Source organism: Xenopus laevis, chromosome 4S (assembly GCF_017654675.1).
Source record: "Xenopus laevis strain J_2021 chromosome 4S, Xenopus_laevis_v10.1, whole genome shotgun sequence".
Taxonomy (NCBI): domain Eukaryota; kingdom Metazoa; phylum Chordata; class Amphibia; order Anura; family Pipidae; genus Xenopus; species Xenopus laevis.
Window position 1 is genome coordinate 104,060,490 of NC_054378.1, and position 17,047 is coordinate 104,077,536.

The 17,047-nt window shown below is 39.0% G+C and overlaps 1 protein-coding gene across 1 annotated transcript in view; it reads right to left on the minus strand.

Annotated features, from left to right (window-relative positions):
- Positions 1–17,047, minus strand: part of bsn.S (bassoon presynaptic cytomatrix protein S homeolog) — a 151,168-nt gene that overhangs the window by 28,957 nt on the left and 105,164 nt on the right. The window contains exon 4 of the mRNA XM_018261290.2: positions 282–887. Within this exon, the coding sequence (XP_018116779.1) occupies positions 282–887 (606 nt within the window). The remainder of the gene's footprint in view (positions 1–281; positions 888–17,047) is intronic.

Genomic DNA, 17,047 nt, shown 5'->3' on the forward strand with positions numbered 1-17,047 from the left:
AACAAGCACAAACTTAAGTTAAATTGTATGCTGGCAAGAAGGATGAAGCATAAATGTTGTGCCATTAACATTTTTTTTTATAGAATTTACAATAGCTGGATATTAATCTGAAATGATATCTAATATATCTTAAATCTAATGTTAACTATGAACGCAACATAAAATCACTTATATTATTTTGTTTTATGCAATGCATCCCATTTTAAGTAATTCCAAACCCTTGTAAAATTAATATAAGGATATAAGCATACAGAGATGACTGAAAGTCAGAAGAAACTTACCTCTTGATCTTTTGCTTTATGCAATTCAGATGGCGTCTTGTCAGTTCTTGACCCAGTTTCCTTTTTATTTCCCAAGCTTTTTCCTTTTGGCACCAGCTGTTTTGACACCTTTTGAGAGTCTGCAGAACCTTTGGATTGAATGGTTTCATCTGGATGTTTTTTATGTTCATTGAGAATATGAACTTTGCCTTGTTCAGTGCTCCTGGGGTGGTCAGACTGAAAAATGTGTTTGTCTTGAGTAGCCCCTGTCTGTTGCCCTATGATTGATTGTGATACAGATTTTTTATGCAGTTCTGTTGGTCCTGTGTGATGCTGAGGGGTTGTCGTAGATATAGGTCCCTGTTTCTGGTGTTGGGGTGATGATGTCTGCAAATGTCCTTGTTTTTGGTGCTGTGGTGACGCTGTATGACTAGGAGTCTGGTGCCTTGGTGATCCTGTTGTTGGGGCACCTTGTGAATGCTTAGGTGTTCCAGTTGTTGGAAGTGCTGGCAAATGCCGAGGAGAACCTTGTTGCTTTGATGTCAGTGGCAGTGAAGGTGGTGTGTCACCTAAATTTCCATCTAACAGCCGTTGAGTTTGGCAGTTCAAGCACAGCCATTCATTTTTCTGCAATAAATAAATAAACAAACAGCAAAATAAGTTTTTGACTGTTGCAATTCCAAATTTTAGACACAAGTGGTATATGACCTATTGATTGCATTAAAGAAATAGAATCTGGGTTTACATACTAGTGAAATTTCAGACTTTATTTGGAAATAAAAACACAATTACTGTAACAATTTACTGTAGGGAGAAAACAATTGCCATTATGTTATGTGTGGAAATCATGTTCAGAGACCTCATTTTTGTTGCAGGTGGGAACAATATATAGCTTGTCAGCTCTCATCACATGAATACAGATCTCTTTATCCTTCTGCTACGTTTGTAGTTTGTAGGGTATTCCAATAATGTTGTGCTAGAATTATCATCAAGACTGGAGTTTTTTCATACTGGCTACTCTAACTAATATATTTCTATAGAATTAGTGCTCTACAGTCTATGAATTGTTTATATGAGTTTAGGCTCTGCAAGATTATAATCTCCTTTGAGGAACCTCCTTTCACAAAGGCAAGAAACAAGAGAAGAAAATGTCTTGAACGTTTCTATACCTTGGAGCGCATTTAGAGAAAGACTACAGTAAAGTCAGCTGAACACAATAAACAGAAGGGGAATTTGTTTAGAAGGATAAAAGTAAACACCATGGATGGTGGCAAAATCACTCCAACAGAAACTTGGATTTATGCTATGGAGACATATTATCACAAAGTATAAACAGGGCACATCACAATTCACCAGGGGGGGAACCTGCCCACCTTCTATCCCAGGCCCGGATTTGTGGTAATGCCACAAAGGCCCGGGCCTACGGCGGCAACATTTTAGGGGCTGCATGCCACCCTACTGCAATCTAAGGTTACACTGGAGACGTGAGAGGGAGCGCAGGCAGGAACTAGGAGCATGGGGCCTAGGGGTGCCCGTGAAGGAAGTCTGGGCCTGTCTAATCCTAATATAATATTTTAAAGGGCAATTTATTATAGGGTTGTGTAAATGTCCTGTGGTGAACTGTGACAAGCTCTGTTACCTGATCTGATAAATATGCCTCTATATATTTCTTTGGTGTGAAAAGGGAACACAAAGAATACTTGCATTCTATATTATTATACCATTCTATGCAAGATGGATGGCTTTACACTCAATTGCAAAACTTTGGGAAAATGGGGGGGGGGTGCAAATAAATAAAACCATACAAAGCATCAGGATTTTTTGCCCCAACTGATTATGACCCTTGCTCCCTGAGGCACCTCTCTCTTTGCATTGCTATTATGAAGCACAAAGAGTTGCAGGTATTCCTACATGGAGCACACAATTCTTGCCAAAAATGATATTAGGTGGAAGTTACTGATCCCTACAGAAATAAAACAATGCGGAGCATTTAAAGGAGAAGGAAAGGTTAAAACTAAGTAAGCCCTATCAGAAAGGTCCATCTAAATATACCAGTAAACCCCCAAAATAATGCTGCTCTGTGTCCCCTGTCAAAAGAAACACTGCATTTCTTTCCTTCTATTGTGTTCACATGGGCTTCTGTATCAGACTTCCTGCCTTCATCTTAAACCTCATTGCCCTGGGCAAGAGCATGCTCAGTTTGCTCCTCTTCCCCCACCCCCTCCCTTCTCTACTGTAATCTGAGCCCAGAGCAGGGAGAGACTCAGGCAGGAAGTGATGTCACACCATGTTAATCCTGCAGCTCCTATCCTAAACAAACAGAGAGTTTCTAGAACTTTTTACTCAGGTATGGTAAAACATTCTACAGAATAAATATAGCATTCTAGCTTGCACTATTGCAGCTAATCTATTGGCAATAAAATGCCTCCATAGCTTTCCTTCTCCTTTAAGCTCAGTGAAAACAATGCCTTCTCTAATCCTGGTGGATAATGATGGTTCTCTTCAGCATTCCTGGCCTGGCCCCAAATGATCTATTTTTGTGGGAACACTAATGAAGAACTCAAACAACCACATGAGTTTAAATTTAGTGGAAGAGAAAATTTCATCGTGCAGTCCTGTAAGTAATTTAGAAATACACCAGGAAAATATGTAGCACTCACTGAGTGCAAATGCTACCTCATCTCCCATAATCATATTTATTGCTGTATCTGCCAACATTCCCACTGGAAAAGTCTCTGCCATTTCGCAAACTCAAACTGACAAAGGCTTTAGGTGAAATTTGACATTTGGCAGATTTAGATGACCATAGCCAAGTACAATATGCGTTGATAAAGCAATAACAGTACCAAAAACCGTTTGCTCCTCTTGCTAGCATTAGTCGTTAGCTAAAATAGCTTTAGCATTTGGATAGGCAGTATCTGCACAACACAATCTAGAACATCCAAATGACTTCTTAGGAAAAGATTCTAAGATGATGTTAAAAATATTTCATGCATCCTATTGCTCCCCTACAAGGTAAAATGAAATGTGAAGTTGACCAATTAACTAGGCAACTTCATGTTGGTTAAATATTTACATTTATCATCATCATTTATTTATATTGCGCTGACAAGATACGCAGTGCTTATTTATGGGTACTGAAGTATTGAATAGTTTTTGGGTGATGACTATTTTAATGTTTTCCGGTTTAGTTGCAGCTCTCTGATCATGAGAAAGGTATTTAATGTTATTTCTCACATCCCCTTACAACTAACATGGGCAAACAAGAAACTTTTAATAATTTGTATTTACGAATTTACTTTTAAGAATTAGATTACACAAAGGCTACTTTAGATCAAAATAAGTACAAAACCAGTTTAAAGATACCATCAGTGGTGGATCTCCCACTATGTGTATCGGGCAGTCACCCAGTGCCTAGTGTCAAGGGGGGCGAGACATAGGGAAATGAGAACAGGACTGGGGTTGGGGTAAGATGGGGCCCAATATAGAATTGATCCATCGTAGGATACAATGTCAGCAGAATAGAAATCTTGTCTATGACTAGTTTGACTAAGTAGAAAAATTGTACCTGAACTTGGGTCATCTCAGATCTAGAATCATACTGTAGGTCTATCCTATAGGTGTACAGTATTATAATGTAAGGATATATTTACTTTTGGTTAAAAAAACGGGAGTGTTTCATTTACCCAACCAATCACCATTGCTATGGTCTTTTAAATCTTGCTTTATTATTCATTATGCGTTTTATGGATTTTCTACCTCAATTTTAAAAAACAATCATTTTAACAGCAAACAAAAACATCCAACCGACTGAACATCACAGAAATAGAACAATGGAATTTGACTCCAGCGTAAAGCTATTTTGCATGATTCTGTTCTCATTCAGGGAAGATAGGTTCCTGGGGAAAGTCCCATTAGAGGCTCACTGTCTCACCTTGCTTTGAATTTATAACTCATATGGACCATTAGGGAAATGGTACACAGTCGCCCGAGATAAATCTCCTCTTTTCTCCATTGGGGAAGATTAGTTACCCACAGAAGAGGAGATTTATAGCGGGCATCTAACTTTGTGTGTCACTGTCCTTATATGTGCAAGGTATATCTGGGCACAAACACTCATTATAGGTGACATTATGAAGTTACATTACAGTTCATTAGGATAAGTAAATAAGTGAAAGGTTGCACCATGCCAAGATTATCTTTCATTATTAAAACTGCACCTTGGGTTGCACCAGATTTATCGGAATTATTTTTAGTTTCATGTTTATATTTCATTGCTGTTGCGCCTTGGTGCCTTGTGGGCCAAATTCACACCACAGTCATTTGAAGCATCTGGCGGGATATTAAAGCAGCAGAATAGCTTACAGGTTACACACAATTTTAAAGAAGTACATTTCAAAAACCTGTATTAAGATAAATAATAGCTATTTTCTTATCTAAGGGGCACAAAATGCATGTGTATAGGTCTGTTAGTGTGTATTTTTAACCTTCCAGAGAGAAAGCAACATCCTGTAGCTGCCCCATCAACATAATATGGCATGGATTGTGTCTATGGTTCCTATTCTCAGGACTGGCTTGCAGAGCCACTTACCATTGCAGGCTAAGCTGGGTCACACAGAGCAACAACTTAAAAATCCATTGGCTGCAAGCTGGGAGCTCATTAAGCCCTACCCCAACCTTGTGAACACTTCTGCTAAGCACTGTTGGTTTTATTAATAGCTCTTGTGGTCAGACATACACCCAGGGCCTGGCACACACACAATGAGGGGAGCCACAACATGTTGCTTGTTGAATTTACAGCTGGTCCTTTGCGTTCAGTGTATTGATTTTGTCCCAGCATGCAAAGATAATGATGAATAATTTACATGATAGACCATCTTAATCCAATAATGCAAGTGGGGAAAAAGGAAAAAAATATCAGATTTCAAGATGGAGAAGAAAAAGATCCAAGACATGTCAATAGAATCATTAGGAAGTGGAAAGATAAACTACAATGAAATGATGAGAAGTCAATGGGAGGGTGGCCAATGAAGGACAAAAGAACACTGCAAAAATGGTTGAGGCTATGCAAAATACTGGTGTGTTTAATATGATTTCATAGATCTATAAGAATATTGCAGAGCAATCATCACATTCAAAACCAAAACACACCTTTAACTACATCCACCTTCAATGAAGCCTTGCAATATTTCTGACCCATTCGCCACCACAGTCCTGCCAAAATGGAGACTGCCGAATGGCACGCACCCCAAAATGATACTGTGATCAGAAGCACACCAGAGCGGCACTTTCTCTAATAAGCGGCTGAGTGTATGTAGAAGTCAACGGGATTTCTCCTAGGCAAAATGTAAGCAGGTTATTCAATTCAAGCTTTAAAGAATTTCTTTGAAAGTTGGTAGACCCTTTAAAATGATGAGATACAAATTTGTCACATTCAAGGTTTTTCCACATTTTTAATTGATCAAATGTTTGCATTCAAGTGTTTTAAAAATAAGCAAAGGTAAGAGTTTTATACAGGGTCGGATTGGGCTGCAGGACACCGGGGAAAAACCCCGCCGGCCCTGACCTGCTCCCTGCACTCCTTCTCCTTACCTGCCTGACCCCAGTCGTGCTAACGAGCCATAAAATGTACCTGCATGGGGGGTTGCAGCTGGACCCCGTCCGACGCTGGGTTTGTACGTTTCTTAGGTTTATTCAAATTGAGAAAATCAGAAATTTACATATTCAAATGTTGATGTATAATCACCATATATAAGTCCATAGCAACACACTGTAGAGTGGCACAATGCCCAGGAACACCATGTAGACTGGTATAATGGCTGGTAATATTTAATTCCCCCAAAAAGAATAAGCTGTTTAGCTGCTCTGATACTATAGCCCCCGTGTCCTCCAACAGGATGGATACTGAACTATATTTCATAAATTTAGGAGGGCTGCAGGGTGGACAATCCTATATGATTAGAATTATGCTAAGTTGAGACAATTTTCTTTACGCGGTTTGCAGAAGGTTTATTTTATGCTGCATCAATTTATTTGCAAACTCTATTTATCAGACAAACATATATTGCGGGGTATGCCCTTGGTACTTCTGAACATTCCGTTCATTTATCATTTAGAAAAAGGATAATCCAAAAAGTATTTTCGATTTTTGGTTTGCCAGCAAGGCCTTTTCTCCTGAATTATTTAAAGCTCTGCAATGTAAGAATGAATACCATTTATAAGCCAATGAGTAAATCTAAGACTTATGGCTCTAAATAAAAGTACCAGGAGCCTATATTGTGGCTTTTGAAGTGATACTGAAAACGACATAGGAAAGAGTGTTATTAGAAAAGTTAAGTTCATACAAATGTTTCAGTGATTCACAGTATCAGTAATACGAATAAATAGCACCAGAAAACCACAGTGCATCTAACTCCCTATGCCTACCTTCCTGAGTCTCTCCTTCACTCAGATGCCTGTCTCACACAGGTCGGATCCTTTTGACATGTGTTACATTCAAGGCCAAATACCCTACCTAAACCTAACCCTGAACCTGTGGCCCTGACTAGTGAGTGCTGTCAGGGCACTAACCTCTTCCTTCTTCTGAATTGGAGGTGTTCTACTTCTATAATTCAACAACTTAGAAGCTGCTCCATCTCAAATCACCAACTCCTTACTACCTAAAGTGGGCATCCCTGGGCACCCCTTCCTTTCATCCCTGGGCACCCCTTCCTTTCTTGACATTAAGGGGTGTCTTCGTCTACAACCTTCTACCCAAAAGGAACTCCCTGTTCTAAGGTGACGTCTAGGGGTTGGAAATTGTAATGATAATAAACTAATACCAAAAGTATTAACTATTTATGTTTGGTCTTGCAAAGGTGGCCATACACAATAAGATCTGCTCGTTTGGCGAGGTCGTCAAACGAGCATATCTTTCCCCGATATGCCCACCAATGGCAGGGCAATATTGGTTTAATCAGAATGTTTGGCCCTAGAGCCAAACAATCAGATTAAACACAGGAAATGGGTGCCAACGGATCAAATATTCAATGCAGTCCTCGATCGCAGAAAAAACCTGCCCGTTGGACGCCCCCACAAGCGGGCAGATAAGCTGCCTAATTGGTCTAAAGGACCAATATCGGCAGCTTTAATATTCCCGTGTGTATGGGCGTCCGACGGGTGTCCCTATTCGATATCTTGCCAAAAATTGGCCTGATAACGATCAGCCAGGTTTGATTTTTTCCGCAACCGAGGACTGCATCGGATAGTTGATCCGTTGGCACCCATTTCCTTTGATTGAGCATCTCTGGGATAGAGAGTCAATGGTTCTGCATTAAAACAACTGATTGAGAATAAAATCATGTAAAAGTTAAAACAAAAACAGAAGCAGAAATATGCTTGGTATGGGTAACAACAACAGTGCAGGTCAGCTATAAGTTTATTGGCCGAAAAGTTGAATATTTACAAAATAGAAGGATTTCCACTAGCCATAAGTGGTTATATGCACATTCTTACTGTCCCTGAGAAATATACAAATCTATAAATAAAATTCTTTTTATTGACATAATGTATATTCAATTTTTCTTGTCTTGCACGTTATTATTTGTTGAACCCTTTCATCTAGTCTTTGGAAAAGCAATTGATGCAGTTCATTTAATCTCCTAATGCAAGGCAATTGATAGACATGTATTGCATGAAAACATACACTCTGCTGTTCTCAGCATAATCTCTGCCAAGAGAAGCTGAAGAGAAGCCCTTCATTCCAATCACATAGCCTGTTGGCTGGAAACTGCTCATTTACTAGCTTTGCTAGCTGCGACTTCAACTGATGTCTCAATACATTTAATGCGGGGGATACACAGGGGGAGTGTAGTCATCCCAACCTGATTTATTTCACAATATACAATGACAATAGGGGCAGAAAGCTTTTTTCACAGTTCCTTAAGGGACTCTAACCTTAAGGGTTCATTATTCACAAGTAATGCTGCAGTACAAATAAATACCTAAACTGCTATTCTCTTAATAGTTCTTATATGAGCAGATATAAGGTGATGCTTGTAATTAAGTACTCAAATCCCAAATTCATATTTTCATATTTAGCTTTGTACAGATTTAGGGCTTATTTACTAAACCCGAATGCAAAAATCACAAAAATTGGACTTTTAAAAAATCAAAATATTTTCGGAATTTATTAAACCCAGAGGACATAAAAGTCAGAATCAGAAAATCCAGCATCTCAGACCTGTCGAGGTTGCATATAAGAAAAATGGGAGAATGATTTTTTGATGTACGTTGGGTTTCGTGCAATACCCCAAAGTTTTCAGAGTTTTCAGGGCAAAAATCAGAGGTTTCAAGGTGAAAAATCTGAAAAAATCGTCTGGATTCATCTCAATATTTTCTGCTACAAACTCCAATCAAATCCGCTCTGGTTTTTTACCCTTATTTATTATTAAATTTTCCCCCCTCCCGACCCCCCCCCCACAAAATGTAGATTATAATGCATAATGTACCCCCTACTACAAATTTATAAATATATCAGAAGTGACCTCGGAGTTATGTGACCTGTATAAAAGCACTCGGCCTGCTGCCTTGTGCTTTTTATATGGTCACATAACTCCTCATGACTTATAATATCTTTATAAATTACAGTAGGGGGTCCACTATATATACTTTACTCCCTTGCTGTGCAAATAGTTTCTCAATAGGTTCTCTTTCCTCCAACTAACACCAGTAACATCCCGGAAGTATCCATCATAGTTAACAATTCCACTATCACCCCATCTCCCCAGGCCCGGTGCCTTGGGTTTATCCCAGATTCTGTCCTGTCCTTCACTCCTCATATCCAGTCACTTATTAAATCATGTCACTTCCACCTAATGAACATATCCAAAATACGATCATTTATCACCCAAGATGCTGCCAAAATTCTTATTCACTCTCTCATCATATCACGTCTAGACTACTGTAACTCTCTTTTAATTGGCCTTCCCCTCCAGAGACTGTCACCTCTCCAGTCCATAATGAACACTGCTGCGAGGCTCATATACCTCAGCAACCGCTCCTCCTCTGCCTCGCCTTTCTGTCAATCCCTGCACTGGCTTCTGCTACCTTTCAGAATCAAATTCAAATTAATGACACCGACTTTCAAAGCACTTCACAACTCTGCCCCACCCTACATCTCTGAACTCATCTCTATATACTCACCCAACCGCTTACTACGCTCCTATACTGACCTGCTACTCAACTCTTCTCTCATTACCTCCTCACATGCTCGCATTCAAGACTTTGCAAGGGTTGCACCCCTCCTCTGGAACGCTCTCCCACGGTCTGTCCAACTTTCTCACAAACTTTCTGCTTTCAAGAAATCTCTTAAAACGCACTTATTTTAGAGAGGCCTACCCTTACTCTGCTTAACTACCAAACGCAACACCACATACAGTACCACATTTCTCACCCACTTAATTCGATCTTGCCCACTCCCACACCTTGTGTATTACTCCCTTTAGACTGTATGCCTATGCATAGGGCCTTCCTCACCTTTTGTATCTGTATTGATTGTGATGTATGTAACTACATATGTTCTATGTATAGAATTCATGTGATTTAGTTGTATAATCACATTTACTTTACAGTGCTACGCAATATGTTGGCGCTATATAAATACATGTTAATAATAATAATTGGTTTATTTATTATCTACTTTTTATGCATTTTACCCTATTTAACGCTTGCTCAAGGCCCAGGGAGGCTTACTAGTAAGAAACAGTGCATTTAATTTCTGACTGCAATGCAGCTAAACAGGAGCACCATGGGACAGCACAATGCAGCCTGGGGGTAATGGAGATATCTCATTCCACATTAGGTCCCCTAGTGATTTTTTATCCTCTCACATAGGCAGCAGTGTCCCTTAAACAAGCCACACAAATTGCAAGTTTACACTTCAGCTACAAATCAGTGACAAATTATTTAGTTCTTTCATTTTGCATCCTCTGAATCCTTACTTATCTTTTAAAAGTTTCATTACATCTGGGAACACTGCAGTGATTATTCTTGCCTAGAACAACCTTATTTATCAAAAGCTGCTGATCCTGCCATTGTTAAGAATAGAACAAATTTTCTTCTCTCTGTCTTATCTTTGGCTTTTACAATTGTTATATATATACAGCTTTATATAAAATGCATTCTTATCCTTTGAGTGTAATGGGAGAGCTCAACCACCAAAAGGGGATAATAAAAGGGGATAATTAGGCTGATTAGCCATTCATTAAATATCATTAGAAAGATAAAATGGAATAACCTATAATAATTTAGAATTATTGTTTGATTAGGGCTATTACCAATTTTTCTAGAAAAGATTTTGCCGAACCTAAATGTGCATAATACACTTTTCAGCCACTTTTCAACCAAGATGCCTATTTTGTTTTTGCCTTTTCTTTTTTGCTCATTGTCCTGAAATTAGAAATGAGACATTTAGGAGATGGAGGCAAGTAGTGATGGGCGAATACATTTGTCTGGCACGAATTTCGCTGCGAATTTCTGTGTTTCGGCGGTGGCAAAAAAAATCTGGACGCAAGTCCGAAAAGTCCTTCACATCAAAATCGCAGCGTGGCAACACTATTCGGATGCTCAGTGACTTTAACGCCAGCGTCAAAATTGACGCAAGCAACTTTTTCGTCAATTTCAAATTTTCACAATTTTTTCACAAAAATTTCAGATTTCCAATGTTCACGATTTTTTTGTGAAACTTTCCAATTTTCATGATTGATTGTGAATTTTCACCATTTCGCAAATTTTCCAGGAAATTCGCTAATTTTTCGGGGTCACAGGAGAAATTCACCCATCACTAGAGGCAAGTACTTAATACAGGTAGACAGGTCAGTTTGCTATTTCTGGTAAATGCCACTGCATCAGCACCCCCAAAAACAAAAGGGGCATTCTTCATAGTAACCTGGCATCAAGACTACAGTATATCCTGAATTATGCCCTATGGGGCCCATTCACTAAGTTCGAGTGAAGGAATAGAGGAAAAATAGTTCGATTTTCGAATCTTTTTTTTGGCTACTTCGACCATCGAATTGCCTACTTCGACTATGACCTTTGACTTCGAATCGAACGATTCAAACTAAAAATCGTTTGACTATTCGACCATTCGATAGTCGAAGTACTGTCTCTTTAAGAAAAAACTTCGACCCCCTAGTTCGCCACCTAAAAGCTACCGAAGTCAATGTTAGCCTATGGGGAAGGTCCCCATAGGCTTTCCAAGTTTTTTCTGATCAAAGGATAATCCTTCGATCGATGGATTAAAATCCTTCGAATCGTTCGATTCGAAGGATTTAATCGTTTTGCGCAAAATCCTTTGACTTCGATATTCGAAGTGGAAGGATTTTAATTCGCCAGTCGAATATCGAGGGTTAATTAACCCTCGATATTAGACCCTTAATACATCTGCCCCTATGTGTGTGTAAATTCAGCAGATGTTTTTTTTTGGTATCAATCCATTAAACTCAATGGACAGTAGTTTATGATTGGGACTGTTAACTGGCCAAAATATATATATATATTCAGAATAAGGACAACCATGTTGTTTATGTTAAATACTATCCTACCTACTGCGTTAACACAACAACAAGATCAATTTTACATTTTGTTATTTTAAATCAAAAAGACCACAGTGATATGAACTCACATTTATGAGTAATAAAATGTGTCTGTGCTGAAAGTGTGAATGATGGCTTGATGTTTATGGATCATCATGGCAAGAATACCTCAATCTATCTGCTTTATAGTCTGCTTGGACCAGGAATGCTGCATTACATTACTACACTGCAGCACCACTACTTCATAGAGGATGAGAGCTGTAGTTAACATCAAACTAATAATGAACATACCCCACCCCAAACACTTACACTCTTTACGGAGATGTACCATGTTTCTAAACCATATGCATTCATTTGAATAATAACCTCAGTTAATATTATGTAATTGATCGTAACCAGCCCTGCAAGCACCACATTCCAAAGCCTGTGGGAATTCAGATATGAGGCATTAATGCAAGGCAGGGTCTTAATGGTCTACCACCCACATTTTTACTACATTCATTACTATATGACCTATTTATTTGAATGTTGCCGTTCTCTCAACAGTCAAATATGAGTGTAAGAATTCCTCTAACATAGACAGTGTAAGCAGTAAATAGAATCTTTGAAGGGAAACAGCAACATCCAGATGACTTTGACCAGCAAACAGCAAAGTATAGAGAGTTGCTCAACCCTTGCCAACGCAACAATAGATTAAATAAACTAGAGTTCCATGATTTTCCTTGCAGATGAAAAGCAGAACCTTTTTGAAGATCCCTTCTTGCACTGCTGGGGGTGCCTCCAGAACCTGTGATTCTTCTGGCCAACAAGGGTGTATTTTCCAATGCACACAAAGAAGTGGCACTGAGCTAGTTCTTCTTGGGGTGTAGACCTCTAATCTTTTCAGGGACACCCAAGATGCTGGGTTATCTCTTACCCTCTGAGAGAGCTGGGCTGTCTACTAGTCTACTGTGCTTCCTCAGGCCCCTTGGCATCACTATTCTTCCCCAGATCCCGATCAACCACCTCCCTTCCACCTCCCTTCCTTTAAACCTTTCAGAACATACACCTTCCCCTAACTAAGACTCGGAGACATACTATTGCTGGAACCTGCCTGCCTAAGGTGTTTCCTTATATCAATCTGCCTTCTGCAGTGAGCTGAACTCTCTTGTGCATATGCATTTTGTAAAAGCTAATGTAAATTAAATCAATGTTTGATTAAACCAAATGCTGCCCCTTTCTGACAAGTCCGCCTCTTTTCCTTGAAGGAACTTGAACTAATATTAACCTGAGAAAAATAGGTAAGTGTTACAATCTGCATAATCATGAATATCTACATTTTCTGAATTGCCTGATCTTCACTCTGTGGGGGCAAATTCACTAAAGCGCGAAGCGCCTAACGTTAGCGCAAATTCGCCAGCGTCATTTCGTTACTTCGCCAATTTACTAACGGGCGCTGGCGTAAATTCCCTAGCAAAGTGGACCTACTCTAGCGCTACTTCGCACCTTTACGCCAGATGAAGTTGCGCTATGGCGAAGGGTCAATGTAACTACGCTAATTCACTAACTTGAGGATTTTACTGAACGTTACCTCTTGCTCCAGACTTGCCTTCGCCACCTCAGACCAGGCGAAGTGCAATAGAGTAGATAGGGATTGCTTCAAAAATAGTTGAAATTTTTTCTAAGTCCCAAAAAACGGAGGCGTTTTTTCCTTTTTTAAGGGTGATAGGCTGAAAAAGATCGTACATTTTTTTGGGGGTACCCAACTTTCCCCCTACATTTCCTAACATATGGCACCTAAACTATACAGTGGGCACATGTATAGGGCAAAATAACAACTCTATTTTATTTTATGAAGGTTTCCAAGGCTTGTGTAGTGTAATGTATTTGCTGCTACATAAACGTCCATTCAACTTTAACTTGGCGCCGTATGCAAATTAGGCATCGCTAGCGTAACTTCTCTCTGCTTGATGAATTAACTCTAGTGCAAATTCGCTGCCGTTCGACTCGCTGAGCGCAACTTCGGATTTTAGTGAATTAGCGGCACCCTGGCAAAACTTCGCCTGGCGAAGTGCGGCGAAGCCTGCGCTAGCGCAACTCCGCAGGTTAGTGAATTTGCCCCTATATTTACTAATACACAATTTATTACTGTTCAGTTTTCTTGTACAGTTAAGGACTAAGGTAAAACAGGGGACATCTGAGAACTATGATGGACTGGAAACAAATATTTCCCACCCTCTATTTAGCCTAGGGCTGAACAAGCTATAAATGCATCCATGCTTGCAGCCCATATGTCAGGGCCAGTTAGTAGATGCCTGCTGAAAAGTGACTTCCACATTGTTGTCAGCCTTGCAGCTGTAGGCATCTTCCTATTCTATTGGGTTGGAGGTACTGAAGGAGGAGGGTAAGAACTGAAGGGTTCAACCAGTTATGAATTAACCATGAAGGATGTGTATTTGAAGGGTGTTTTTTAAAAAAACACCTTAAGACACATATAAAAATGTCATACCCTGTATAACTAGCATTGAAAGCACCTGTATAGTAAGGACACCACAAGAAGGTATGGAGACAAGTTGCCTATCACAGCTGATTAGAAGACAGCTAGGCAGAATATGGATTTTATAGAGAGTTTAAGGCTAGGAGAAATCTCCAAGTTGAAGCTGACCATCAATAAACATTGCTTGAAAACTCATCCCACTGCAGCACTTAAATATGCCATAACAAAAATCAAACTGGGAATCCTGTACCTTCCTGCAGAATTTCCTTTCATTTAATCGGGAAACATTTAAAAAAATCCAACTGGCCCTCTGAGTTCAACATTTAGGGGCATATTTATCATAATCTATATTTTAATTTAAAAAAGTCTGACCAAACTAAAATTCAAGATTGGCCCTTGTTTATTATTAAAAAAACACATTTTAATCAGACTGGGGACAGACATGAAAAAATTTAGTGAAAATCTGAATCGTATGGTTTTTCAAGAGTTTGTTTCTGAATCAATCGATTTTTGGGGGCTTTTTCCAGAAAAGCCGAATTTGGGGGATTTTTGCCAAAAAGTCTGAAATAGGTTATTTTGGGCTAATTTCAGCGCAGACCACAGAAACTTTCAAATAGGATAGGGACCTCTACCACTTACTTACGGTATATACAACCTCGGCAGGTTTGAGATGCTAGATTTTCAAATTCGGACTTTTTCCATCCTCGGGTTATAATAAATCTTGAAAAATAGAGGTTTTTTTCCACTAAAAACATTTTTAGTAATTTCTAGTAAAAAAACTAAAATTTTGTTGAGTTTTTGGCATTCGTAGTTTAATAAATAACCCCCTTAATAAACCAATTTCATCAATTCCAAAAAATAATGAATACAAAATAGTAATAGTAATTTATCACGTTGTGGCCCACTGGGGACTCGTTACTGATTTAATATTGATTGAGTTGAAGCACAGATGTGGTTTCCTAGCTGGCTGATCAGAATCAAGTGGATTTGGTCTTTATGTAGTTAAATTCCAAAAGTAACTTGTTTGAAAGTACGCTTAGCAGCACCATTTTAGTACTGCCCAAAGCAACAGCCCTTACCCCTCCCAATTGGTGTGCACTGATGGGTACTCTAAGTGAGTTATTCCATAAGATAGTTTTGGCTAAATACAGAGGAGGATCTGAGGGCGAATTTTATTTTCTACATTGGCTACAGAGCTACCCTTGGCACCAACCATATGATGGCAATATAGAAAATTCCCTCTTGACCCTTTGAGAAAGGGACGACATGTAAACTATAAATAAAGCATATTTTCACTTGTTTTATCATCCTAAAATCTTGATCAGGATCAATGAGTCAATAGACAGTGCCCAGTTGAAATTAAGCTTTCACATTTTGCTTTCACCTCTAAATTAGGCATGGGCAAATTTGACCGGTATCATTTCGCCAAAATTCCCCACGGCGAAATGTCACTGGCAAAATTATTTTTTGGACGCGCAACAAAGCGAAAAAAAGCTGCCTCTGTACGGTGGTTCTATTTATACTGGTCACATTTTATAGGTTGATTGCAACTTGGGTCCTACCTATTGAACTTTCTTTTTATGTACATTTTGTGACTACATGGTTTCAAAATACACCTGTCTACTCTAAAAATGTGCATTTGAGGAGCATTGTATGGGCTGCAGAGGTCAGTTTAAAGGAAAAAAAAGGATTAACGGTCCCTCTTAGCCAGGTAATTAACCTGTAACTGATGTAAGAGCTTCTATTGCCCGTCAAATGGTTGTTCTCCCACACCTATTGGCTCTATTTTATGTGTGATAGACTTGGGTTTGGCCATTACTATGGTATGAGGGGCTACTTATGCCTAAAAGAGAACCAATGGGCCTGAGAGGGGCACAAGAAAGAGGAAACCTGTGGGGAGGCAGGGACACTGTGAAGGTATTGTATACCTTGTTTGTGTTTTTGGTGGAGAAACTTGATTAGACCCCAGAACAGTGAGGGTCCAACTCCAATCTAATTACAGTCTTTGGGGAGTGACTGCATTTGTTGCACTGATTATTTGAATGCTACATTGCTGAAAAAACGATCTTTAAAATGCAATTTGGTGTCGCTGTGTCCTATCTGCCTTTAGTCTACCACAACCAGCTTGAGCATGTCCCCACAATTTGTATAAGGGTAAAACTGTTATAACAAAACATTGTTATACTATATAAGACTTCCATTTAAAGCAATGGTTAAGGTTGTTACTATCTCCCTGTATAAAGACGGTAGAAATACAGATATAATGGAAATGTTGGCATGTGCTTATGATCTCTTCTTGTGTTAGGAAGTGCTAGTAATTATAAACACACAGAATAATAATCAGCGCACAACAATGGCCACATGAATTATTAATGTTGCTGTTTAAAGCAATGGTTGTTGGGAAGCCAAAGGTATTATGCAAGTAAGGGTATGCTAGATAAAGTCAGGCTTATTATATTACAAATAAAAAGAGAATACATTTGAGTATCCAGATCTTACTTAAAAATAAAACTAGGGAGCTTTATACAAAATGGAGCAAACACAATGTCAAACCTATAAGAGAAAGGGACAATATCATATAAATAAGCCATATAAATAGTAGCTCAATAGTGGGCAGAACATGCATGAATTTTAATCAAATAATATGCAGTACAGATATTGGACCTCTTATCCAGAATGCTCAGGACCTGGGTTTTCCGGATAATGTATCTTTCCATAACTTTGAAAGATAAGTT